General features: G+C 36.8%; 2 protein-coding genes across 4 annotated transcripts in view; one reads left to right on the top strand and one right to left on the bottom strand.

The window, feature by feature from the left end:
* Positions 1-20,762, bottom strand: part of GFM1 (G elongation factor mitochondrial 1) — a 42,753-nt gene that overhangs the window by 11,573 nt on the left and 10,418 nt on the right. For both annotated transcript variants that reach the window (XM_029215278.1, XM_029215279.1), the window contains exons 7-13: positions 18,406-18,560; positions 17,749-17,833; positions 15,287-15,424; positions 13,410-13,511; positions 11,645-11,701; positions 8,545-8,682; positions 7,571-7,653 (exon numbers count right to left, since the gene is read on the bottom strand). In XM_029215278.1, the coding sequence (XP_029071111.1) occupies positions 7,571-7,653; positions 8,545-8,682; positions 11,645-11,701; positions 13,410-13,511; positions 15,287-15,424; positions 17,749-17,833; positions 18,406-18,560 (758 nt within the window). The remainder of the gene's footprint in view (positions 1-7,570; positions 7,654-8,544; positions 8,683-11,644; positions 11,702-13,409; positions 13,512-15,286; positions 15,425-17,748; positions 17,834-18,405; positions 18,561-20,762) is intronic.
* LXN (latexin) lies at positions 1,278-7,555 on the top strand. Of its 2 annotated transcripts, XM_029215281.1 has the most exons (6): positions 1,279-1,778; positions 3,112-3,174; positions 4,291-4,468; positions 4,785-4,921; positions 6,870-6,932; positions 7,202-7,533. In XM_029215281.1, exons 1-6 carry the CDS (start codon positions 1,650-1,652, stop codon positions 7,298-7,300), a joined length of 669 nt encoding a protein of 222 aa, XP_029071114.1. In that variant the 5' UTR covers positions 1,279-1,649; the 3' UTR covers positions 7,301-7,533. The 2 variants fall into 2 exon arrangements, with proteins under 2 accessions (XP_029071113.1, XP_029071114.1); XM_029215280.1 differs by having other exon boundaries at positions 1,278-1,778; positions 6,870-7,555.

Below are 20,762 nucleotides of genomic sequence, written 5' to 3' on the forward strand. Positions count from 1 at the left end.
AGCTACTTGTGAAAACTTTAAAATTTCATTATCAGCAAAAAAGCTCTTTCTGGGTAATTAGAATGTATTAGGCCACTCCTTCTTGGACACTATCAAAGGAGCACATAATTCATACAACTAACACACAAATACAATGACAACCTAAGAGGTTGGCTGACAGATGAATGACTCACACACACACCCCCCTGCCCCCGCCCCAAAACAGAAAAACAAGCTTCAACTTTTTATAAAAAGCCTTGAGGAGAAACTAACCCTTTCATCCTCTAGTTACTTGATGGTTGTTGGCTAATATAATTAGAAAGAATGGGAATGCCTTACTACTTACTATTCTTTAAAAATCTACTTACTCCAAATACTTTATTTATAAATAAATAAAAAAGGGTATTTGAGGAAAACAACACATTACAAATACATTTTTGTTAACTTTTTTTAAAAAAAGCAACACAATGTATGTCTACCCAAGAAAGCTTCAAAATTCGTTTTGGGAAAATAGCAAAGAGTCTTTATTTCTAAGCCAACAAGCTACAGTGTCAGTTTGGCTATACATTTGATGGAAAGAAATCTTAGCTGGTAGATCTACAGCAAATCCAAAGAACAGCATAGACTATAGTTTCTTTAAAGCTTACAGGAGGTAATTAAGAGATCTGGAGAGTAAAAATGCACTGCCTACTAAAAGTCTGTGCTTGCTTAAGGAGCTTTAAAAACTGCTTTTGTTAGAAGTTACTTCAATGTAGTGCTTTGTATAAATTCAGTATTTAAGTAAGTTTTAATCCTCAAAGTAAAATTTTCAAAGTGATTCAGAAAGTTGGAAGCATGGTGTGATATTAAAACCTCATCTTTCGAAGATCAGCAAAGGGAGAGGAGTGCAAGTACCTTTTAAAATTCTCCTGACCTAAATTACATAATCCTCCAAATTAACGCTATCGTTTGCAGTCTCTCGTACCCTGATTTGGGCAGAACTGATACACCACCACAGAAAGCTGGGTATGAGCAAGCCTCTTCCTGGCCAGGGAAGGGAAAAGAAGGAATCACAATGACTCACTACCTGGCGCTCCTTTGTACTTTGCCCCGTGCCGGACACCGCGGATAGTGTATAAGGAAGTTGCGCTCGTGCCGGACACTGTGGGTGGTGTATAAGGAAGTCGCGCTCCAGTCTGCAAGTAAAGTAACCATCCTCCTTCCACGAAGAGGAAACTTGAAGCCCCAGAGACTCTCCACTAAGGCGAAGGCCCGAAAGCCCCTCCCCAAGCTTCTGTAAAGGTCAATAAAAGGAAGGATGTAGTCCCTGACAACCCAGCCCAACGACTCCCTCCTCACCCCCCCTTAAAGGAGGAGGGGGCTCTCTCTAAACAGGGACCAGAGAGTAACAGTAGGCGGTAGCAGGGCGGGGCTCCAAGAGCAGCCTCGGTAGGAGCCAGCTCCCAGGCAGCGGCTTGCAGAATCGGAAGGAGGGAGACAGGGAGGGAAGGAGGGAAGGAGGAAGACAGGGAGGGAAGGAGCTGGCGGCCCCGCCCCAGGCCCCGCCCAGGCCGAAGAAGGAGGGCTTACTTTTCCGCCTGGGGGACTCGGCAGCAGGCAGGACGGGGGTGCCCTTCCCTTCCTGTGAAGCTCGAGCAGCCCCACGCAAGCCCAGCCGCCGCTCACCAAGAATGGCAATCCCTCCGACCCACTACCCGGCCTCCAGGGCGGCCTCGGTGGTAGAGAGCTGCATCAACTACCAGCAGGGCAGCCCCCACAAGGTGTTTCTGGTGCAGACAGTCAAACAAGCCAGCCTGCAGGTGAGTCGGGCAGAGGGTGGTGGCGGCACCTGCTACCGTTCCCCCCACCGTCGAGGGTCTCAGCTCCACCTGCTCCTGACTCCCCACACCCCTTGCCCGTTTTGGGCCTCAAGGCTGGCTGTCTCTCTAGAGGAGTTGGCTTTTCTGGGCTTGGGCTACACTCCAGTCTCTGGGGACAGCCCCGGGGCTGTTTGTTGTTTTTACGGGAAGGCAGAGACACTGATAGTTTTTATGGGCCCTGCTACAAGGAAATAGGTAAATGTTCTCAATTGGGGCGGCTTCTCCCCTTTCCCCAAGTGAAACCTATAGGAACCATTTTCAAAAGGATCTTAAAACTGGTGCTATGTTTAGCATCTACTACTCCAATCTGGGCCAAGAGAAGCTCCCGTCTTGCAAAAGATTCTTCACTGCCTGAATTTTAAGATCAATCCTTTATTAGACTCTTAGACCAAAATGAAGGGGTAAACAAAAAGCAACAGAAACTGACAAAGCAGAGTAAAAGTACTGTGGCCTGAAGCTTCACTTCAACCATCCAAACACTACTGCCACTGACTGCTGTGAATGATGGGCCCCCTCTGGCTAAAGGGTTAAATTTAAACTGCTCAAGACCTCAGCAACCACTAAGCTTGTTTCCGTTTTACTAAAATCTAATAGATTTGAGACTGTCCCTTATTTATCTGACAGAAGTTTAACTGCTAACAGTCTTTAAGAGCTGACAGGGAGTAAATGTTATTTCAAAACCACACCAGATAACATAATTAGGTACAAATTCTCAATTACATCTTGATTCAAAAGTGAAATACCTAAACGTCTGTCTAACGGTTATAAAATTTGTTAACGCATCATTTTGCAGGTCCACTAACATACAAAAGCAGTACTTAACATTCTCTAACCACTTCGCGGTAAGCTGCCTCAAACTGGAATTCATCTTCATTGAACACTACTTGGAGGGTACATAAGGCTTTATGAAAAAGCTTTTCAATGGTGCATCCTATTTGTCACCTTAAGAATTAAAATTTTCAAAATTTCTTATGTGGAATTTAGGATCACAGATCCAGAAGTTAGAGTACTCTGATGATTGAAAGTGAATTATAACCGATTTTATTTATATATGCTTTTATCTCACCCTCTTGTTCTCATCCAAAATAACCCTGCTAGAGGACCTGCTAAATTAGATGTCACAAACATGGTGACATTCCTTGGTCAAGGTGTAAGGCCTTAATCATTTACCCCCAACAGTCAGCACCACACCCAACCAGATGAGAATGGATTCTTCTAACAATGTAAAGAATTGAGTTATTGTTATAATAACACCACATTTTCTTAATTTTAGGATATTCCGGGAAGAGGACGAAAGTATTGCCTTAAATTTTCTGTGGAAGAAATTATCCAAAAAGTAAGTGAAATGTCATTTTATTATGAAATAAAATTTGATTCCTAATATTCCATATCACCTCTGCTGATCAAATCATAGGATTAATTTGGTTTTTAAAAGAGTTGTTGTAAAATCCCTGCCTCAAAAAAAAAATGATCACCATACAAAGGTCAGTTTTTACTTTTTGTGTATTCTGAGATACACTTAGTATTTCTATAACACTATTTAGAAAAGAGACTCTATATACTTCAGTTCAAATAAATTTCCTTTAAAAATGTTACGTACTCATAGGCCAGTATGAATTTATGCCTAATATGAACAAGTGTAATAATGAACTCTACAATCATCATCACTTTTTTAATGTCTGTTTCATTCTGTTTTTCATTTCTTTTATTTAAAGAAAGCAAGTGCTTTCTTAGATATTTATGAGCAACAGAATGGCCAACTGATACCACTGTGTTCAGATAAGAATCTTTCAGTAATGGGGCAGGGAAATTTAAAAAATATATACACCTGTCAAATTATTAATGAGACAAACTTAAAAGGAAGGAACTGCCACTTGTACCATAACCATCCTGAAATTTAAAAAAGCTTGCCCTTTTGTTAAGCATAATTAAGAAGAGATACAGGCTAACATAAGGAGATTCATTAAAAGGCATTTGAGCTGCTTGATAGTCATCTTTACAAAGCAGAACCAATGCTACAATCTTCTCATTTTATATTTGGATATAGATTGCAGAATCTGAGTTTGAGAAAATTTGTTATTTCAGGAGGAGAGAGTAAGAGTAATGGACAGACTTAAAAAAAGTAACCAGAGTCTAGAGTTGGTATATAAAGACAGACTAAACTCTGCCTTACAAATGGACTTCCCATTAATACTGAAATACATAGTTTTAAAATGAATTTACAAGATTATGAGACCTTATATGTTATAAAATAAGTTACCTATTTTAGATACCTCTAAGAAAATTATTGGGCCACCACCAGTTAGATACCTCTGGAATAGGTACACTCAAGTCAAGTCTGAAACAACATCATTAGGGGGGGTGATGCTTTAAATGTTATATCTCAAAGAACAATAATCAGTAATGGATGGCCATCTACATGTAAAGATCTTTCACAAAATGTTTCAAACAGCAAGTTACAGTGAATTGCACAGCTGAAGTACTGTACCCTCCAATGGGACAAGATACTGCACCAGAAGTCAACTTCACATTTGAAGGAGAAATTGGAAAGAACCCAGATGAGGAAGATAACACATTTTACCATAGACTCAAGTCTATGAAGGAACCACTAGAAGCACAAAATATTCCAGGTATATAACTATATGGCACGGAAAAATATTTTTTTCGACTTTAAGATCAATATCAATTACCTATGCTCAAAATTGTTAGATGTTAACATTATGCTGGCAATATACTGACTTTTGCAAAAATATTTATTACTGATCTAATTCAACAACAAAAAAAGCCTTGAAACTTTACAGATCAATCTATGGCTTAATTAAATTAATTACTTTCTGTACACATTTGAAGAAAAGTAAGACATGACTTAGAATTTAGATTGTTTTAAAGGTTAATACTGTATATATAAAATAATTCCATTTATCATATAAATGTTTCCCTCACCAGACAGTTTTGGAAATGTACCTCCGGAAATGAAGCCAGTTCAACATTTAGCCTGGGTTGCCTGTGGTTATATAATATGGCAAAATTCCACTGAAAATACATGGTATAAAATGGCAAAAATTCAAACTGTCAAGCAAGTGGTAAGTAATTTCTATAAAATACACTATTAATACATTTAATATTTACTGAAGGTGTTATAATTCATGATTGGATGAATAGTGCCCCTTTAGTCATTTTGTATTTAAGATAGTGAAGTCAGTATTTGAAGGGGAAGTCAGTTATCAAGGCTAGAGAAGGTGAAGCTGCAGTTTCAAGAGAGTGAAGTCTTGAATTATAAATAATTTGGCAATGGTTTTTGTGTGCAGCTTAATACAGATTACTTCCTTTCGCAACCTAAGTTTTGTGTTCAAATTACTATAATCATGTGATACTGAAACCACCTCTGCTTTTCTCCTCTAGTGAAATGGTAGTGTCAGAGCTAGAGATATGGCTGGATTTTTTTCCCCCAGGATCAGCTGGAACAAAAATATTAGCATCTCAGTCTTTGTGAAGCTTGCTGTATATAATTATCTTTTATAACCCATTTAGTCATAATTGACAACCTCATATCTTACTTGTTGCTAGCCTTGTATTTTAAGTCTGATATGACTATTCCAAACTGCCTCTTTCTAGACCTTAAAGAGATTAAAATAAATTCTTTGAGTTTAGCTTTAGTAAGAGGTTTAAAAGAAAAACAAAATATGTCAACTAGTAGTATTTAATGGAATACAAGAAAAATACTCTGTAAGAGAAAAGCACTTTCCATTGGCTTGTTTCAGTTTGTTGATAACAAACTGCAAGGCAGTTGGAGCACCTTTACTCCACAAGCTTTTGCAGCCACTTAGTAGGTAACTCTGGACACTGGAGGACAGGATACCAATTACAGTACTCAGAGTGTAATGCCAAATACCTAGCATCACTATTTATAACACTTTAAGAGAGCCTTTTTCTAATGCATTTTTGTAGATAGCAACCTTGGTTACAACACTCCTATAGGGGCACTGAGGCTCAGATAATTGAGTAGCTGGGTCCACGTTACAGAGGATATACAATCACAATCATGATTTTCAAGCCATGTTTTTATAGCAAAATATGCAGTGTTACTGCTTTATGAAATAAATTTCCTGTAAACCTTCACTAAATTGAAGTTTTAAAGCATTAATGAAAATCCCAACAGAAGAGTTTAACCACTGCTTCAGCGTGTATATATTATATATCTTTACCTATTATGATCCAACACGTAAGAAACCTTCCTGATTTTTACCTTATCCTTAAAGGACATTCTTTGTTGATATAGTCAAAGAAGGGGTTGCTTCAAGATACTATTAAGGAGAGAAGAGTATAGTTTTATTTGATCCTGGGGCCATATTTATAATTACTGTCAACCAAAGGAGCCACAGGAGTTTGTGCTGCCTCTTGGAGTCTAGGGCTTGTTTCAGTACATCAGTTATAAGCCTTAAAGAGCCTCGTGTGAGTACAGCAAATTTCTGACGACCATGGTTTGAAACTCTGTAGATGCAATATTTCTGTGCAGCTGATAGTATAAATACTTTATATGTCCAAAGCAACAAGCAGCATAGATCAAAGCTTTAGTTACAAAATCAAAGATTACATTTTATTATTTTCAGTTTTTTAAAAGAGAATTTCTATTATAAAATTGGTTTCCTTTAGTGTAAACTCTCATTTCAGTAGTTTATCCCTTAAACGATGCTTTTCTGAATAATGGAAACATTAAGGAATTTAAATGACAAATTATAGACTCTAATGTTCTTAAGTAGCTACCACAACTCAGAAACTAAAAACAGAAAGGTAAATGATTTTTAGAGTAACAAATTTTTAAAAAATCATGATTTTAAAATGTAGTTTGAAAAAAATCTTATTTATAAGAAGATAGTTTTTCTGCCAGGCTAAATAAATTATGACATTCAATTTTTAACTTTACTTAAGTGGAAGTATTACTGTCATCTATTAATGAAAGCTGATTCTTAAAATTATCATTTTTGCCAATGATATCAAGTTTTAAATGCAGGTTTTTATATTTTATTATAGCAAAGAAATGATGACTTCATTGAGTTAGACTACACCATTCTACTTCATGACATTGCATCTCAGGTAGAGTATCATTTTCCTTTATTTGATGCTACTTTGAAAATTGAGACTCATTTTGTAGCCACAGTATGCCTTATTAATTTTGACTCTAAATCAGAATTCATATAAATTCAAATAGGCACCAGGTTGAAATATATTACACTTGCAGCAATTTAGCTTGTTTTGTGCTTTCTTTATGAGGACTGTTTTGTTTCTAACAAAATATAAACCCAACTCTGTTTTCTTAAATGTTTTCTGAATTTTATCATAGCATCAGTTTCCTTTACTTGCAGGAGATTATTCCTTGGCAAATGCAAGTTCTCTGGCATCCACAATATGGTACTAAAGTAAAACATAATAGCCGTCTACCAAAGGAAGCACAATTGGAATAAATGAAGACTGTAACATTTGATGAAGTATAAACATGCTTATTAATGATGTGTATACCAGTCTTCATTGATATCTAGCTTAAAGGGTCAGACAAATCTCATAAGTGTCCCTTTGTATAAACGGCCTGAACTACAGAACTATATAGCTTCCATAATAAAGACCATCACAATGTAAAAGTGTCTTATCAACAGTAATAGTGCTATGTATATCCCCTAATAAAAATTTTTAAACTCCAGCCTCATAGTTTATGTTTAATCGTTTCGCATACTTACGGGACAGGGGCCATAATGGTTTCTCTGAAAGCAACTTTTGGCTTTCCTGTGATACAAGGACAGCCATATTCTCTTTCCATCCTCTAAAAAGAGCAGGAGAGATCTTTTTGATATATTTAAATTAAAAAAATAATAAACTAAAGGAAGAAAAATCCTAAGAATCTCAACTACCTTAGAAGCATTCATTTAAATATGATAAGCAAATGATAAATCTTAAATCACTTAAGTACCTTATGAGGATAAATACATGATATTAAGCAATACAAACTGCTTTTACAGATTTTATATAAATGAATTCTAATTTAGACTGATTAATTTATACTTACCTCCAATTCATCTATCCACTAAAACTTTATCTTTGCTCCATTTTATTACATATTTACTGGAATAGTATATGAATCTGTTGTCATAATTTTCTACTATCTCAATTTCAAAGATATAATCAGAACCAGAATTTTTAATCGTAAGTCATATATATTTTGTTTTCGTTCACATACACACAAGACCTTTCCTAGGTAAGCAGGGGTCCCATCTATCCACTTGTTTATCTCCATTATAATGATCTTCAAGTAGTGACTTGAGAAGAAAACAGGCAAGAAATGGCCTGAAGAGTGGGTACTGGTGGGCCGACTTTCTCAGCAGGTTTCTCCCTAAGGTTGTCTTCCTAAGGCTGAGACCAGGATACACTCGACCCAAGGGACCATAACCTAGGGATGGATCAATGGTCTTACTGCAAATCCCCTGAGCCTTGATTCTAGAAGTCTGCAATGTTTTACGAATAAAAAGATTTAGAAACCAAAAGTAATTAATTAGTAACACACACTGGAAGAAGCAGTATACCACATCTAGATACAAAAACCAGAGTGAAGCTTGAAGAACCACTATTAGTTTACAACCATTAGATTGAGAATTATCGACTTTTAACAAAACATAGACATAAATAAAGTGAATTTAACTTCTTTGTTATTCATTACCTGAGCATAGATTTCCAGGTGTAATTCTCCCATTCCAGATACAATTGTCTCTTTGCTCTCAGTGTCAAAGTGAACTTTAAATGTGGGATCTTCTCTTGTAAACCTGCCAATGCCTTTTGAAAATTTTTCCAGATCATTCTTTAAAAAAAGAAAATCATTACACATTTTACTAAGCATGGTAAGCAATGAAATTGTTGAAAAAACTTTAATGAATGAAATCAAATACACGAACAGTTAAAAAATAAAAATGATCTACCATCTAGTTTCTAGGCTATATCCTTTTAATATGAGAGCTTGGATACCACACAGCCAAGACAGCAGGGAATAGCTAACTGAGAGAATTTTCTTTTCACACCAAGATACAGGAGTCCAAGACTTAACTCTATGCCCTTTCCTATTATATTGACAAAAACTGTCCATTTGTGGAAAACTGCCCATAAAGCAGAATCTGTGTTACTGTGTCATATTTTAGAAATCCTATACATAATCAAAGGAATCAGCATGGTTACCAAGATTCTACTGTAGATTCAAGAGGGCAGTTTAGACCCACACTAGGCAAATGCACATGAGACCTCTCCCTTTCAAAACTATCTGCTTGGATGTGGTTTGATGCACCTTTATTCTCCTTAGATGTAACTTCCTTATGTGGTAAGCAGAATAATGGTCTTCTAAGGACATGCCCTAATCCCCCCAAACCTGTGACTGTTACCTTACATGGCAAAGGGGACTCAGCAGATGTGAGTAAGGTTACAGACTTTGAGATGGGGAGATTATCATGAATAATCTGGACAGGCCCAATTTAATTGCATGGGCCTTTAAAAATGGAAGCTGAGGGACTTCCCTGGTGGCGCAGTGGTTAAGAATCCGCCTGCCAATGCAGGGGACACGGGTTCAATCCCTGGTCTGGGAAGATCCCACGTGCCACAGAGCAACTAAGCCTGTGCACCACAACTACTGAGCTTGCGCTCTAGAGCCCACGAGCCACAACTACTGAGCCCACACGCCGCAACTACTGAAGCCCATGTGCTCTAGCGCCCATGTGCTGCAACTACTGAGCCTGCATGATGCAACTACTGAAGCCTGCATGCCTAGAGCCTGTGCTCCGCCACAAGAGAAGCCACTGCAATGAGAAGCCTGTGCACCGCAATGAAGAGTAGCCCCCACTCGCCGCACATGCACAGCAACGAAGACCCAATGCAGCCAAAAAAATTTTTTTTTAATAAAATAAAATAAAAATGGAAGCTGAATGAAGAAAGGTAGTGGAGAGATGGGAAGAGAAAAAGAAGAGACAGGAGATATTTGAAACATGAGAGGGGCTCATTTTGCTGTTGCTGGCATTGAAGACAGGAGGAAGGGGGCTATGAGCAGCCTCTAGAAGCTACAAACAGCCCTCAGGTGACAGCAAGGAAATGAGGACCCCAGTCCTACAACAAGGAGCTGAATTCTGCCAACAATCTTGAGTAAGCAAGGAACTAAACTGTCCCCTAGAGCCTCCAAGAAAGAAACACAGCCTTGCCAATACTTGATGTTAGCCCATTAAGAACTGTGTCCGAATTGTGACCTACACAACTGTAAAATAATACATCTGTGCTGTTTTAAGCCACTAAGTTTTTGCTAATTTCTTACGGCAGCAATAGAAAACTAACACGCCCCAATCACCAATATTAACAGCTATCACATGTGGCTGAAGATGTGTTATGTGTTTTGTATACGTTATCTCAAATTCTAACCACAAGGCTGCACGACAGAATTATCCATGTTTTACAGGTGAGGAAACTAGGTACAGACAAGTTGCTCAAGTCCACAGAGCTAGCTGGGCTTGAATCCTGGGTTAGTCTATCTCCAAAGTCTTTTCCCTTTTCCCTGCACTAGCCAGGGACTCTCAACTTACTAGAAGATCACCCCTGCCCCACTACTGAGATTCAGGGTTTTATGCAGTGATTTCATTATTTGATGTATATTAATTCTCCAGGAAGCAGACAACCCCAAGACACCAAAAAACCTTTTGAATATTGATGCGTTTGATTTCCCTCCATGATTGTGAACTATCAACAGTTAAATATGTCTTACATGAACTCTGGAGTTAGGAATAAAGAAGAATAATATCTTTAACTTCTAGTCCTTCATCTTCTGAAGGGAAAAGCAACCAATCTGGCAAAGTACTTGGAGCAAACTGTGGCATCTCACTGTGGTAAGATGTAAAGCTCGCCTTTCAACTTTCTGAGATAGAGTGACTGAACGTTTCCTGCCACCTCAACATTCTCTTTTCTATAATGAGAAGGGCCTGGAAAATCTCAGTTCCTCAAAATAGATGAAGTAGTTGCTGTTAATATATCCACAAGACAATAAATCAGAATACGTTCTGTAAATGATAGTACCCAGATGACAAGAAATCATAAAATGTTCACTCAATGCATGAATGAGTTAATGTCAATATATCACGTTAAAATGACTGTTATGAATGTAACTAACTTAAGAACTAAACAATTATGTTTCAAGATCAGGACTAATTCCAATGACAAGCAATGCATATGCAGAACCTATTCAAGCAATTTTGGCTAAAAAGCTAAATGACATCAAATCCAATCATAAAACTTTGTATTTGAAAGTGAGTCAAAACAGTCTTGTTTGAAGGCCCTCCATGTTATAGTCAGACATTTACTTCATAATTACCACAGATGTAGAGATGTATTATAATCCATGAGGCAATTAATCTACGCAATATTTTAATATACTTTACAGTGAGGTTTTTCTGCAACTTAGGACAAATGCCTCAGTTGCCTCTCTTCCATCTCTTATGATCTGAATCTAGGAAGTTACTCACACTTAACACTCCAGAGCCAATGATATACCTTTACTATAGTAAAGAGTTATAAAGCACAGTCTCATGAATACTTTAATACCATCAACTTCTTCAAATATACTGTGAAGTACTTACTACTAATAGACTGGTAAATTTTAAAAGGTGATCTGAATACCAAAAAAGGAAATAGAGACCATAAGACTGCTGGTTATCACAAGACACCATGTGCATTGTGGAGACAGACAAAAAAGAGCTCAAGCTTTTACTGTGATATACTGAGCGTTATCAAACTCCTACCTTGTTAGAAGGCTTCACTGCTATTGAAATGACAGGATCAGGAACATGAATTGACTCCTAAAATATTTTTCAAAGAACAGAGAAGAATTCAAATACAGTACCGTATGTGTCAGGGATGGATTAATTTTAATGTTCTCCTTTACAACAGAACAAAAGACAAATACTAGTCAACATCTTAGGGTAGACAAATATATCTTGGTCTGTTTTTCCTTAAATAAATGAATATATTAACATATATAGGTGTCCACTTATATGATCTCCTCTCCTCCCTATAAATATAAAAAATATTTATATTTTTTTGCATAAATATATGCAAAAAATATTTTGCATATATTTATGCAAAAATAAAGCATCTATTTACTTACTTAACTGTTTAAGACCCTTAAGTTTGTTGACACTTTCAGTTTAACATAATCGTTACGTATAATGAATTCAAATGCTGAGATGTGGAATACTTATTAGCTAGTGGCTACATCTGCTATAGCTATCTTCTGATAAGTTATTTAATCAAAATATACTGCCATCACTGATAAGCAGAGAAAGGGACTAGATTCTTTATACATATGATATTCATTTAATCAGTCACAACTCTGAGAGGCAGATATTATTATCCCCATTTTACAAATAGAAGCATTAAAGGCTTGGCAAGAAGAATAACTAACTTGGCCAAGGGCCAGCAGGTAGCACAGGGCAGAGGTAAGACTGACCAGGGTCTATTTGCCTCAACGCCTGAGTACTTCCCACAACCTCCAGTCCCTTCATATAGGTAATGACAAGTTTAGAAAAAGCCTTATCAATAATACTTGTCAAAAAGTCCCCTTATCTAGATCCCCCCAAAACCTTTACAGATTTATGATTTTTGTAGTGTCCTAACTTCACATGTAAAACCATAGACATTAGAGAGTATTTTATACAAAAAAGCTAAATTATAAAATTAAGAATTCATCATATGATACAGGAGCTATTATAGTGCTCATCTGTTAGGCTGGACCAGTTCTTATATAAACAACCCACTGTAAATTCCTTCACTGCAAATCACCTATCCCCTGTGTACTCATATTCGTCCTTTACTGAATGAATTCAGGAGAGGGAGCACCCTCATGAACACATGGTCATACTGTGCAAGAGCCTACTGTCCTGTGGGGGCAAAAAGGGGAGGAGTAAAGGGGACTGAAAGGCAGGAATTGCCCGAGCATGCTCTTCCCTTCAGTCTCCCTCAGTGATGAAAAGGGACCTATGAGTTCCACAAGGCAGGCTGTGTACAGTAAGTGGGACTGTCTAGTTGCATCCTGCCTGCAGGGCTGGGTTCTGTTGTCATGCTGCCCCTGGAGTCTAGCCAAAATGTTACAGCCTGCTCTTACAGTTCTCTAGGGGATTGAGGGAAGGGTCCAATCTCCAGCTGCCGAGTTAATAAGGAAGGAGCACTTGGCTGGGACTAGCCTGATGACGGTGACAGCAATTAGAGGTGTGCCCACAATGGGGAGGCAGATCTCAGGGTAGGAGTCAGCGCTACACATGCCAGGTTACCTGGTGGAGATTTTCCCTGCATGCTAAACCCTGGAGAATGGTAGAATGATTTTACTACGAAAAACCAGGTAAGTTAGCTAACAGAGCACTTGTTTAGTTGACATTAAAAGAGCCATAACCAAGCTACACTTGATGCCCGTGGCACTCAATGAAAACTTCTGTGGTTGTTTTTCTGAAGTACTAAAACATAGACTTTTGAAACGCAAGTGATAAACAGCTTTGAAGTTAAATGACTTACCATAGAAAGGCCACTATTATCTTTGTTTGTGAATGTGTCTCCACTAGCACAGTCAATGCCAAACAATGCACAGATGTCTCCGGCAAACACTTCCTCAATATCCTAAATAAAGAATACAATACGATACTTGCAAGTAATACAAACCAGGACGTCATAACTAAAAAGTAATTGCACAATAAACACATTGTACACAAACAAACGTGGCAGAATCTCACCACGAATTCCACAAAGAAGGAATTAGACAGAATCGATGCAACACCAACAATCAACCACGGCAAGATATACCTTCAACAGGGCCCTTATTTAAACCACACCTCAACTGACAAGATGTTACTTTAAATGGAAACTCCGAGCTATGGCATCTTTACTTGGAGGATCTGCAGTACTGACCGAACACAGAACCTCATGGTTCTAAAGTTATTTCTATAGAATTAAAAAGCATGTAGTATAGAATGGATAAACAACAAGGTCTTACTGTATAGCACAGGGAACTATATTCAATATCCTGTGATAAACCATAATGGAAAAGAATATGAAAAAGAATGTATATATATGTATAACTGAGTCACTTTGCTGTACAGCAGTAATTAACACAACATTGTAATTCAACTATACTTCAATTAAGAAATAAATTTTTAAAAGATAAATTCAAAAAAATAAAAAATACAATTCTATCAGAAAGAAAAAAAGAAAAACAAACAAAAAACATGTAGTACTATATGTGCTGCCACAGTCCAACAATGAGATGTGTATGACAAAGGCATACAAGGAAAACCTGCAAAGGAAGTTTGGGAAAACAAAGGCAGGAGAATGGAGTCTACTGTACTTAAAATAATCTTAATTTCTCACAGATGCAGGCAGTTAAAAAAACACAGGAAATCTAAGAATAAAGCACTGGTGCCTCTAAACTTCCTAGTCTTTTATATTGACAGTTCATTAATAACAGCTGTGGCTGTGAATGAGCAAGTGTGTGTGTCTTGCTTTACTGGTTACACAGCTGTACAGATCGATCTCCTAGCTTCTGGCCCATGAAAGAGCTGTAACAATCACTAATCCCTCTAGCCTGCCCCCTGCTGCCTATCTCAAAAAAGAGCAATGATGTCTAATTTTGAAAGACTGCCTATTCATTTTCCAGGAGATAAAAAAGTTATGGCCACTGAAAATTTCTGAATGTCGTAACATTTTGCTTAGACTAATAAACTTCTCTAGGAATATAGAGCTGAATTGAGAAAGGGTGCAAGAAGGAGACAACCTCACACACTTGGTATTCCTGCCAAACCTTAACCCTATGGACCACAGAAGGCTAGGACAGATTCAGAGCCAATTCAAGAATTCAAGCCATAAGCCAAAGTTTATCTCCCAGACTAGACCTTCAGAGGTTTTAAATGCTCAGATGAATTCTGGCATCAGTATGGCCCTTCTGGGGGTTGGTTCTACTTCCATATTTCAGGAAGTAAATCTACTGAACAATGTGGGAAGTTATGTATGAATTTATTACTCTCATTTACCTTTGAGAACCACAGTTCCACTGTCCTAAAAACCTATTATACTCTTCGTAAGGATAGCTCTTGAGGAAAGTGTTGAATCTTGTGCTCCGAATCTTAGGGAACTAATGTCCCTTTTCCTTAACCTTGGCCACTGAGGAAATACAGCTAACTCACAAATGGCGGTTTTAAATGTGTTCCTGACATTTGCTAATTTAGCCTACACCAAAGTGCCACATGAGAATTGTAGCTCACCTAACTAAAAAGGAAGAAGCTAGGAAAACACATTCAACTAGAAGTGATTTTCTGTGGGGCTCAGGATACCAAGAAGGTAGATATATTTCACTTGCATTAGAGAAATTTCTGATCTCACAACAATGCCCAGGTACTCGCCTCCATCATGTCAGCATGCATGTGAACCAGCCGTTGCACCCGTACTTTCTTTCTCGTCCTCGTATTATAGATGGTATCACCCTTCTTCAACTGTCCTTGATAATTTCGAACATAAGTTAACTGTCCAAATCGACCTGCCTAGAAGTCAAGATTGGATAAGGTCAGAAAGAATAAAAAAGAAACACAGGAATCAAAATTAAGAGGAAAACTTCACAACTACCTTCAAATATTTGCTATCAGTTTTAGTAGTACAACTTATATACATGCTTCAGTTTGTTGTCATAAACTACTTTAATACTAGTTTTGAATATAGATAAGTTAAATGGTTGTTCTTTGATATCAAAATCCAAGATACTACTTTTGCTTCCTCTAAATTATTAGAAAAAGTTTTAAAATTTATATAATAAGGAAGTTATTCCATAAGTTCAGTTTAATACAAGAAGACATAAAAATAAGGTATAATTATTAGAAAGACAACAATGTTGGAGAAACTAACATTGTTAGTTAGACTACATGTTAAAGAAACTTTGAGAGTCACCTGAAAAGCTATACAAATAAGAGTTCTGTAAAGTGACTGAATATAAAATGAATAATCAAGGATCATTTCCTCCTGAATAGTAACACTAACTTATTAGGTAAGTATTTAAAAGTTGCCAATTCTTCCCATGTTAATTTACAGGTTTAACACAATAGCAATAAAAATCAGAAGAGGAATTTTTAAACATTTTATTAGTGACTTTAATATTAGAAGAATGGATAAAAATAGAAAATAACTCTGAGTGATATAAGAATATATTAAATACTCCAAAACATAAATAGTATAAAACTAGCACAAATTAAACTGAACAGCCCATAAGGTATAGTATAAATAGCTAAAATGTTTAATTCATTTGTCAAGAGAAGATAAATGACACATGACAATCAATGAAAAAATATAACATTGTTCAAAAACTGGTAACTAGACAATTGGTCTTCTATTTGAAGGCAGAGGAAATACATTTAGATCCTACCTCACAGCATTCAGCAAAACAAATTCCAACTGGATTAACAATGAACAAAACAAGAAACCCCACCACAAAAAAGTAGAAAGAAAAGTAAATATTTACAAAATATAATCAAAGAGGAAGATTTATAAGGTTAAAGATGACAAAATGACTAAAGACAAAGACTGATATATTTGTCTATGTAAATTTTAAACTGCAAATTGTTTTTTAAAAAACTTTATTAGAGAAAGGCTCATACAAATAAGTAAAACACTTTGACTCTAATTTTAAAAAAGGAAAGACAAAAGAAATAAAGAGGCAACTACAAAAGAGGAAATACAATTCCATAATGAATATATGGAAAAATGTTCTCTATTATTAGGAATTAAGGCAAGATGAAGTATTAAAATACTATTTTCATTTATGAAATCAGTAATGATTTTTAATAAACAATACTCAATGCTGATAAAGATTCATTGAAATAATCTAACATATACATTAATTCTAAGAGTATGAAAGCAATCTGGCAATATATATCATTAAATATTAAAATATTCCATACCTGTTACTCAATAATTACAATTCTGAGGATCCTAAGAAAAATATTCCTAAATATATATTTTTAAAAGCTTTATGCATAAAAATTGTCACTGCAATGTTATTTCTACTTTTTAATTTAAAATTACTTTTTCTGGTTTTAGAAGTAATAAAAAGCATATTGTAAAAATTTAAAAATAAAAACTACGAAAACCCCCCCCAATATAATTCCATCCCAGAAATAACCACTCTTTAACACTTTCAACTTATCCAACTTTTTTCCCACTTAAAATATTATACACAGAAGCAATAACACAACCAAAAGCACACCCAGTCCCCAAATGTTGGTTTCTAATACCATTCACAATTAAAAGAAATCAGGGCTCTTAGAGAAATGGCTGATTCTAGGGCTGGGGCAGGGAATATACAACATAAGCCTGGAGAATCCTGTAGTGCCAGAAAGTAAGGAAGTATTCAAAAAAGCAAAATACGGTGGAATGTCTAAGGGGCACAGAAGCCAAGTGAAACAGCTCCAATGGCCAAAACTGGTCAATCTGGCAACAAAATAAGTAACATACCACTGGATTATAACTCAAAGTACAAAATAAATATCCATGAGTCCATACTGATAAAAATAAATGACTGAATAAATAAATATATGGGGAGAAAACACAATTCTCCTATACAGAAGAATCTCAAATAACTTACATAGATACTGCTCCCTCAAGGAGGAAGAAAATAATTCCCAGCTCTTAAGTGTGGGCTGTGCCCAGGAACCTTCTTCTAAAGAGTCAATATGGAATGGGGTAGAGGGGAAAGTAACTTTACAGTGGAAAAACCTGTAACCAAATATTTCCTAAGTCATTTTATAATAGGAATAAAAGCCTAACAGAAAAGAAAATTTCTATGTATAGCAGTTAAATACATTAGAAAGCAACTTACCTCCAGTTTAAAAGCCAGGCCTACAAATGGATGGGAACTGTCTCTTTTGGGGTTCATTAAGATTTTGGTTTTCTCTTGTGAGTCACTTAAAATAAAAGAAATACACATTTATGAGATGCAATATTTGATATTTCTTTTATATCAATTTGTTTCATCAGAATATTATCTGAGAAGAAACACATGTGTAGTAAACATTTCTGGGCTGATTCATAAGTGAAATTTCACTGAAACGGATCAATAAGAATAACTTTTCCGGCCTTAATTACTGCATTGTGACAGGACCAGAGCAGAATAAAAAACACAAAAATAGTCTGGCAGAAAAAGAAAAATTATCAATGAGAACTTCAAAATTTTTGTTTCTTAAAGCATTAAAAAAAAATACAATTGGTTCCAAATGAGTAAATTTTCTAATGATGTAAACTTTGATAATGAAATAAATCATATTTCTAACTTACAAATAGAATATGATATGGGAAGGTATAATAAATATTTTTCTCTATGCCAAAATCGTTACCCAAATAGAAATGGAGATTGATTTTTGTAAATTATGGGGAAAACCCCACAATCGCAACTACAAGAACCATTCTTAAATACTTTCCCAGTGCACAAATGTTAAAGTCTTTGTGCATAAATTAAAAATCAATTTCCAAGACTTACTCCTGATTGAGAATAGCATAATTTTGGACTTCAGATGGATTTGGGAGGTATTCTAAAACAGCATCTAAAAGAGGCTGAACTCCTTTGTTCTTCAAGGCGCTTCCCAAAAAGACAGGAGTAAATGACCTATTTAGAGTGGCTCTTCGAATTGCAAGCTACAAACGAAAAAAATTAATGATCAGTTTATCTTAAAGTTACATTTTGTGTTTCAGATCAACTACAAAGTGACAAATCAATGAAATGAATTGATACTCTTTGGAGTACTGGCTCTGGTGAAGACTGGAATCAGGTTCTCTATAACTTAAGATCAAAATACAAAAAAAAGAAAAAAAAGAAAAAAGGCTATTTAACTTTCAACACTGCAATTGCTTTCAACACTCCTGGAATGTCACTAACTTTCAATTTGGCAAAAAAAAGAAAAAGATATATACATACACACATACATAGAAAATAAACACACACACAGAACAGTGTAAGCAATATGTTAACAATTGTGTAAAATAGAGGGAACAGCAATATACATACACACACACACACACACACACACACATACACACACACACACACACACGTCTCTGGAAAGATACACCAGAAACTATTAACCGGCAACCTGTTTTAGGGACAGGGCAGAGAACTGGGCAGATGGGAGCCAGGTGGGAGACTTTTTCCTGTGTACCTTTGTATAGTTGTTAAATGTTTAAATGATACGAAAGTTTAAACGATATTAAAGTATCACCTATTAAAAAAACATTTAACTGATTTGTTTTCTTTTTTTAAAGGACATACATACAGGAAGCCAAACAGTACAAAGTGCTCATAAATTAAGGGCCGTGATAGTAACAAGACTAAAATAACGACCTCCTGGTCGCGTCCCAACCCCTCATGCAAGCACCGTCCATGTGTCCCAGCCTCATTCCTTACTGGCTACTGGCCTCAGAGGGAGCAGTGGACCTTTAGCTCTAGCAGCTGGAAGAGGCCAACAGCAGTGCTGTGCTGTGGCCACAACCCACCACTGCAGAAATATGCAGCTGCATACAATTATTTCTCAGTCCTCAGGAAAAACAGAAAACTAGTTATCCTAAAAAGCTTAAAGCAAAACATTTATAACCACAATTTCTAAACATCACAATGAAAAGTAGGATAACAGCTGAGCACAATAAAAGGAGTATAAAAAGGAGAAAATAGGCATGGTAAGAAAGCAATTACTATTTGGAGCTATTTGCCTTTGCTGTTGCTAGGGACCAGAAATGGCTTGGTCACTAATCACTTAGGCTACCCTAGGCCACAAGGTCACGTCTTTGACTTTCCAACCCTCCCTATATGCAACAGTAGGAACATATGAATCTTACCACGCTTAACTTTACATCCATTGAATAGAGAAACACATGAGCATGGTTGATAAATAGAAAAAAGGAGAAATTAAAGCTAACCCTATACCAGCCTAACAAAAGCTTTATTTTCCGGAAAATTTCCCTTACTTTTATTAGAATCACATTCACACTTGAAAACCGTTGCCTTTCCACTGTCCCTAATAACAATATACCCAACAACAACATAGAAACTAAAGTACACCCACGTATCCTGGCAGAAAACAGTAAACAGGGCTAAAACTGTCCTCCTTATAAAGGCCTGCTTGCAAGGCTGGGCCCCTGGCTGAGGCCTGGGGATCTGGATTTCTGGGAGGTTCCCAGCATTCCCAGAACTGGTAAGACTGGTTCACTGTGCCTATACTGTTGTACAAACAACGTGATGTGTGCTAAACACCTACTTTCCTTCTGGGAGTCTGGAATTTGGTACATGCTAGGCAGCGGGTGTCTATGTGACCAGCCCCCAGTAAAACCTTGGCACTGAGTTTCTAATGAGTTTCCCTGGTAGACGTCATTTCACAGGTGCACTCACAACTTTCCGCTGGAGGAAACAGGCAAGCACTGCAAGACTGCACTGGATGCCTGGGAGCTTACGCCTGGTTTCTTCTGGACTTCACCTCATGTGCCTTTGCCCTTTGCTGATTTTGCTTTGTATCCTTTCACTGTAATAAATCATAGCCATGAGTGTGATTATGTGCTGAGTCCTTACTCCTAGTGAATCACAGAATCTGACATATTCCCTTTCATAGATCGAAACCTAACTCTCTACTGTGGTTCCTGAGTTACGGTGCTTGACTTTAATTAAGGCCCAGACCTATACTTTCCTACGTGGTGCTCCTTACTCATCAGAGAGCTGAGGTGATAAGGCCTTTGTGAATGGTAAAGAACTCAAGCTATGAGATATATTAGTAAGCATCTCAGCCTCAATAGGGTTCTTTCCTTGTGCATTTGATCTATAAACTCCCTGAGTGCAATGTCTTACACACAATA

This window comes from Monodon monoceros, unplaced genomic scaffold, assembly GCF_005190385.1.
Source record: "Monodon monoceros isolate NGI ecotype Baffin Bay Population unplaced genomic scaffold, NGI_Narwhal_1 Super_Scaffold_11, whole genome shotgun sequence".
In the NCBI taxonomy this organism is placed as follows: domain Eukaryota; kingdom Metazoa; phylum Chordata; class Mammalia; order Artiodactyla; family Monodontidae; genus Monodon; species Monodon monoceros.

What these genes read in the sequence shown, in the direction of transcription:
- LXN (XM_029215280.1), top strand. Translation starts at nt 1,650, where the DNA reads ATGGCAATCCCTCCGACCCACTACCCGGCCTCCAGGGCGGCCTCGGTG. An exon ending in TGGAAGAAATTATCCAAAAA is followed by an intron (nt 3,175 to 4,290) that starts GTAAGTGAAATG and finishes TGTTTCAAACAG; the next exon opens with CAAGTTACAGTGAATTGCAC. An exon ending in TTCAAACTGTCAAGCAAGTG is followed by an intron (nt 4,922 to 6,869) that starts GTAAGTAATTTC and finishes ATTTTATTATAG; the next exon opens with CAAAGAAATGATGACTTCAT.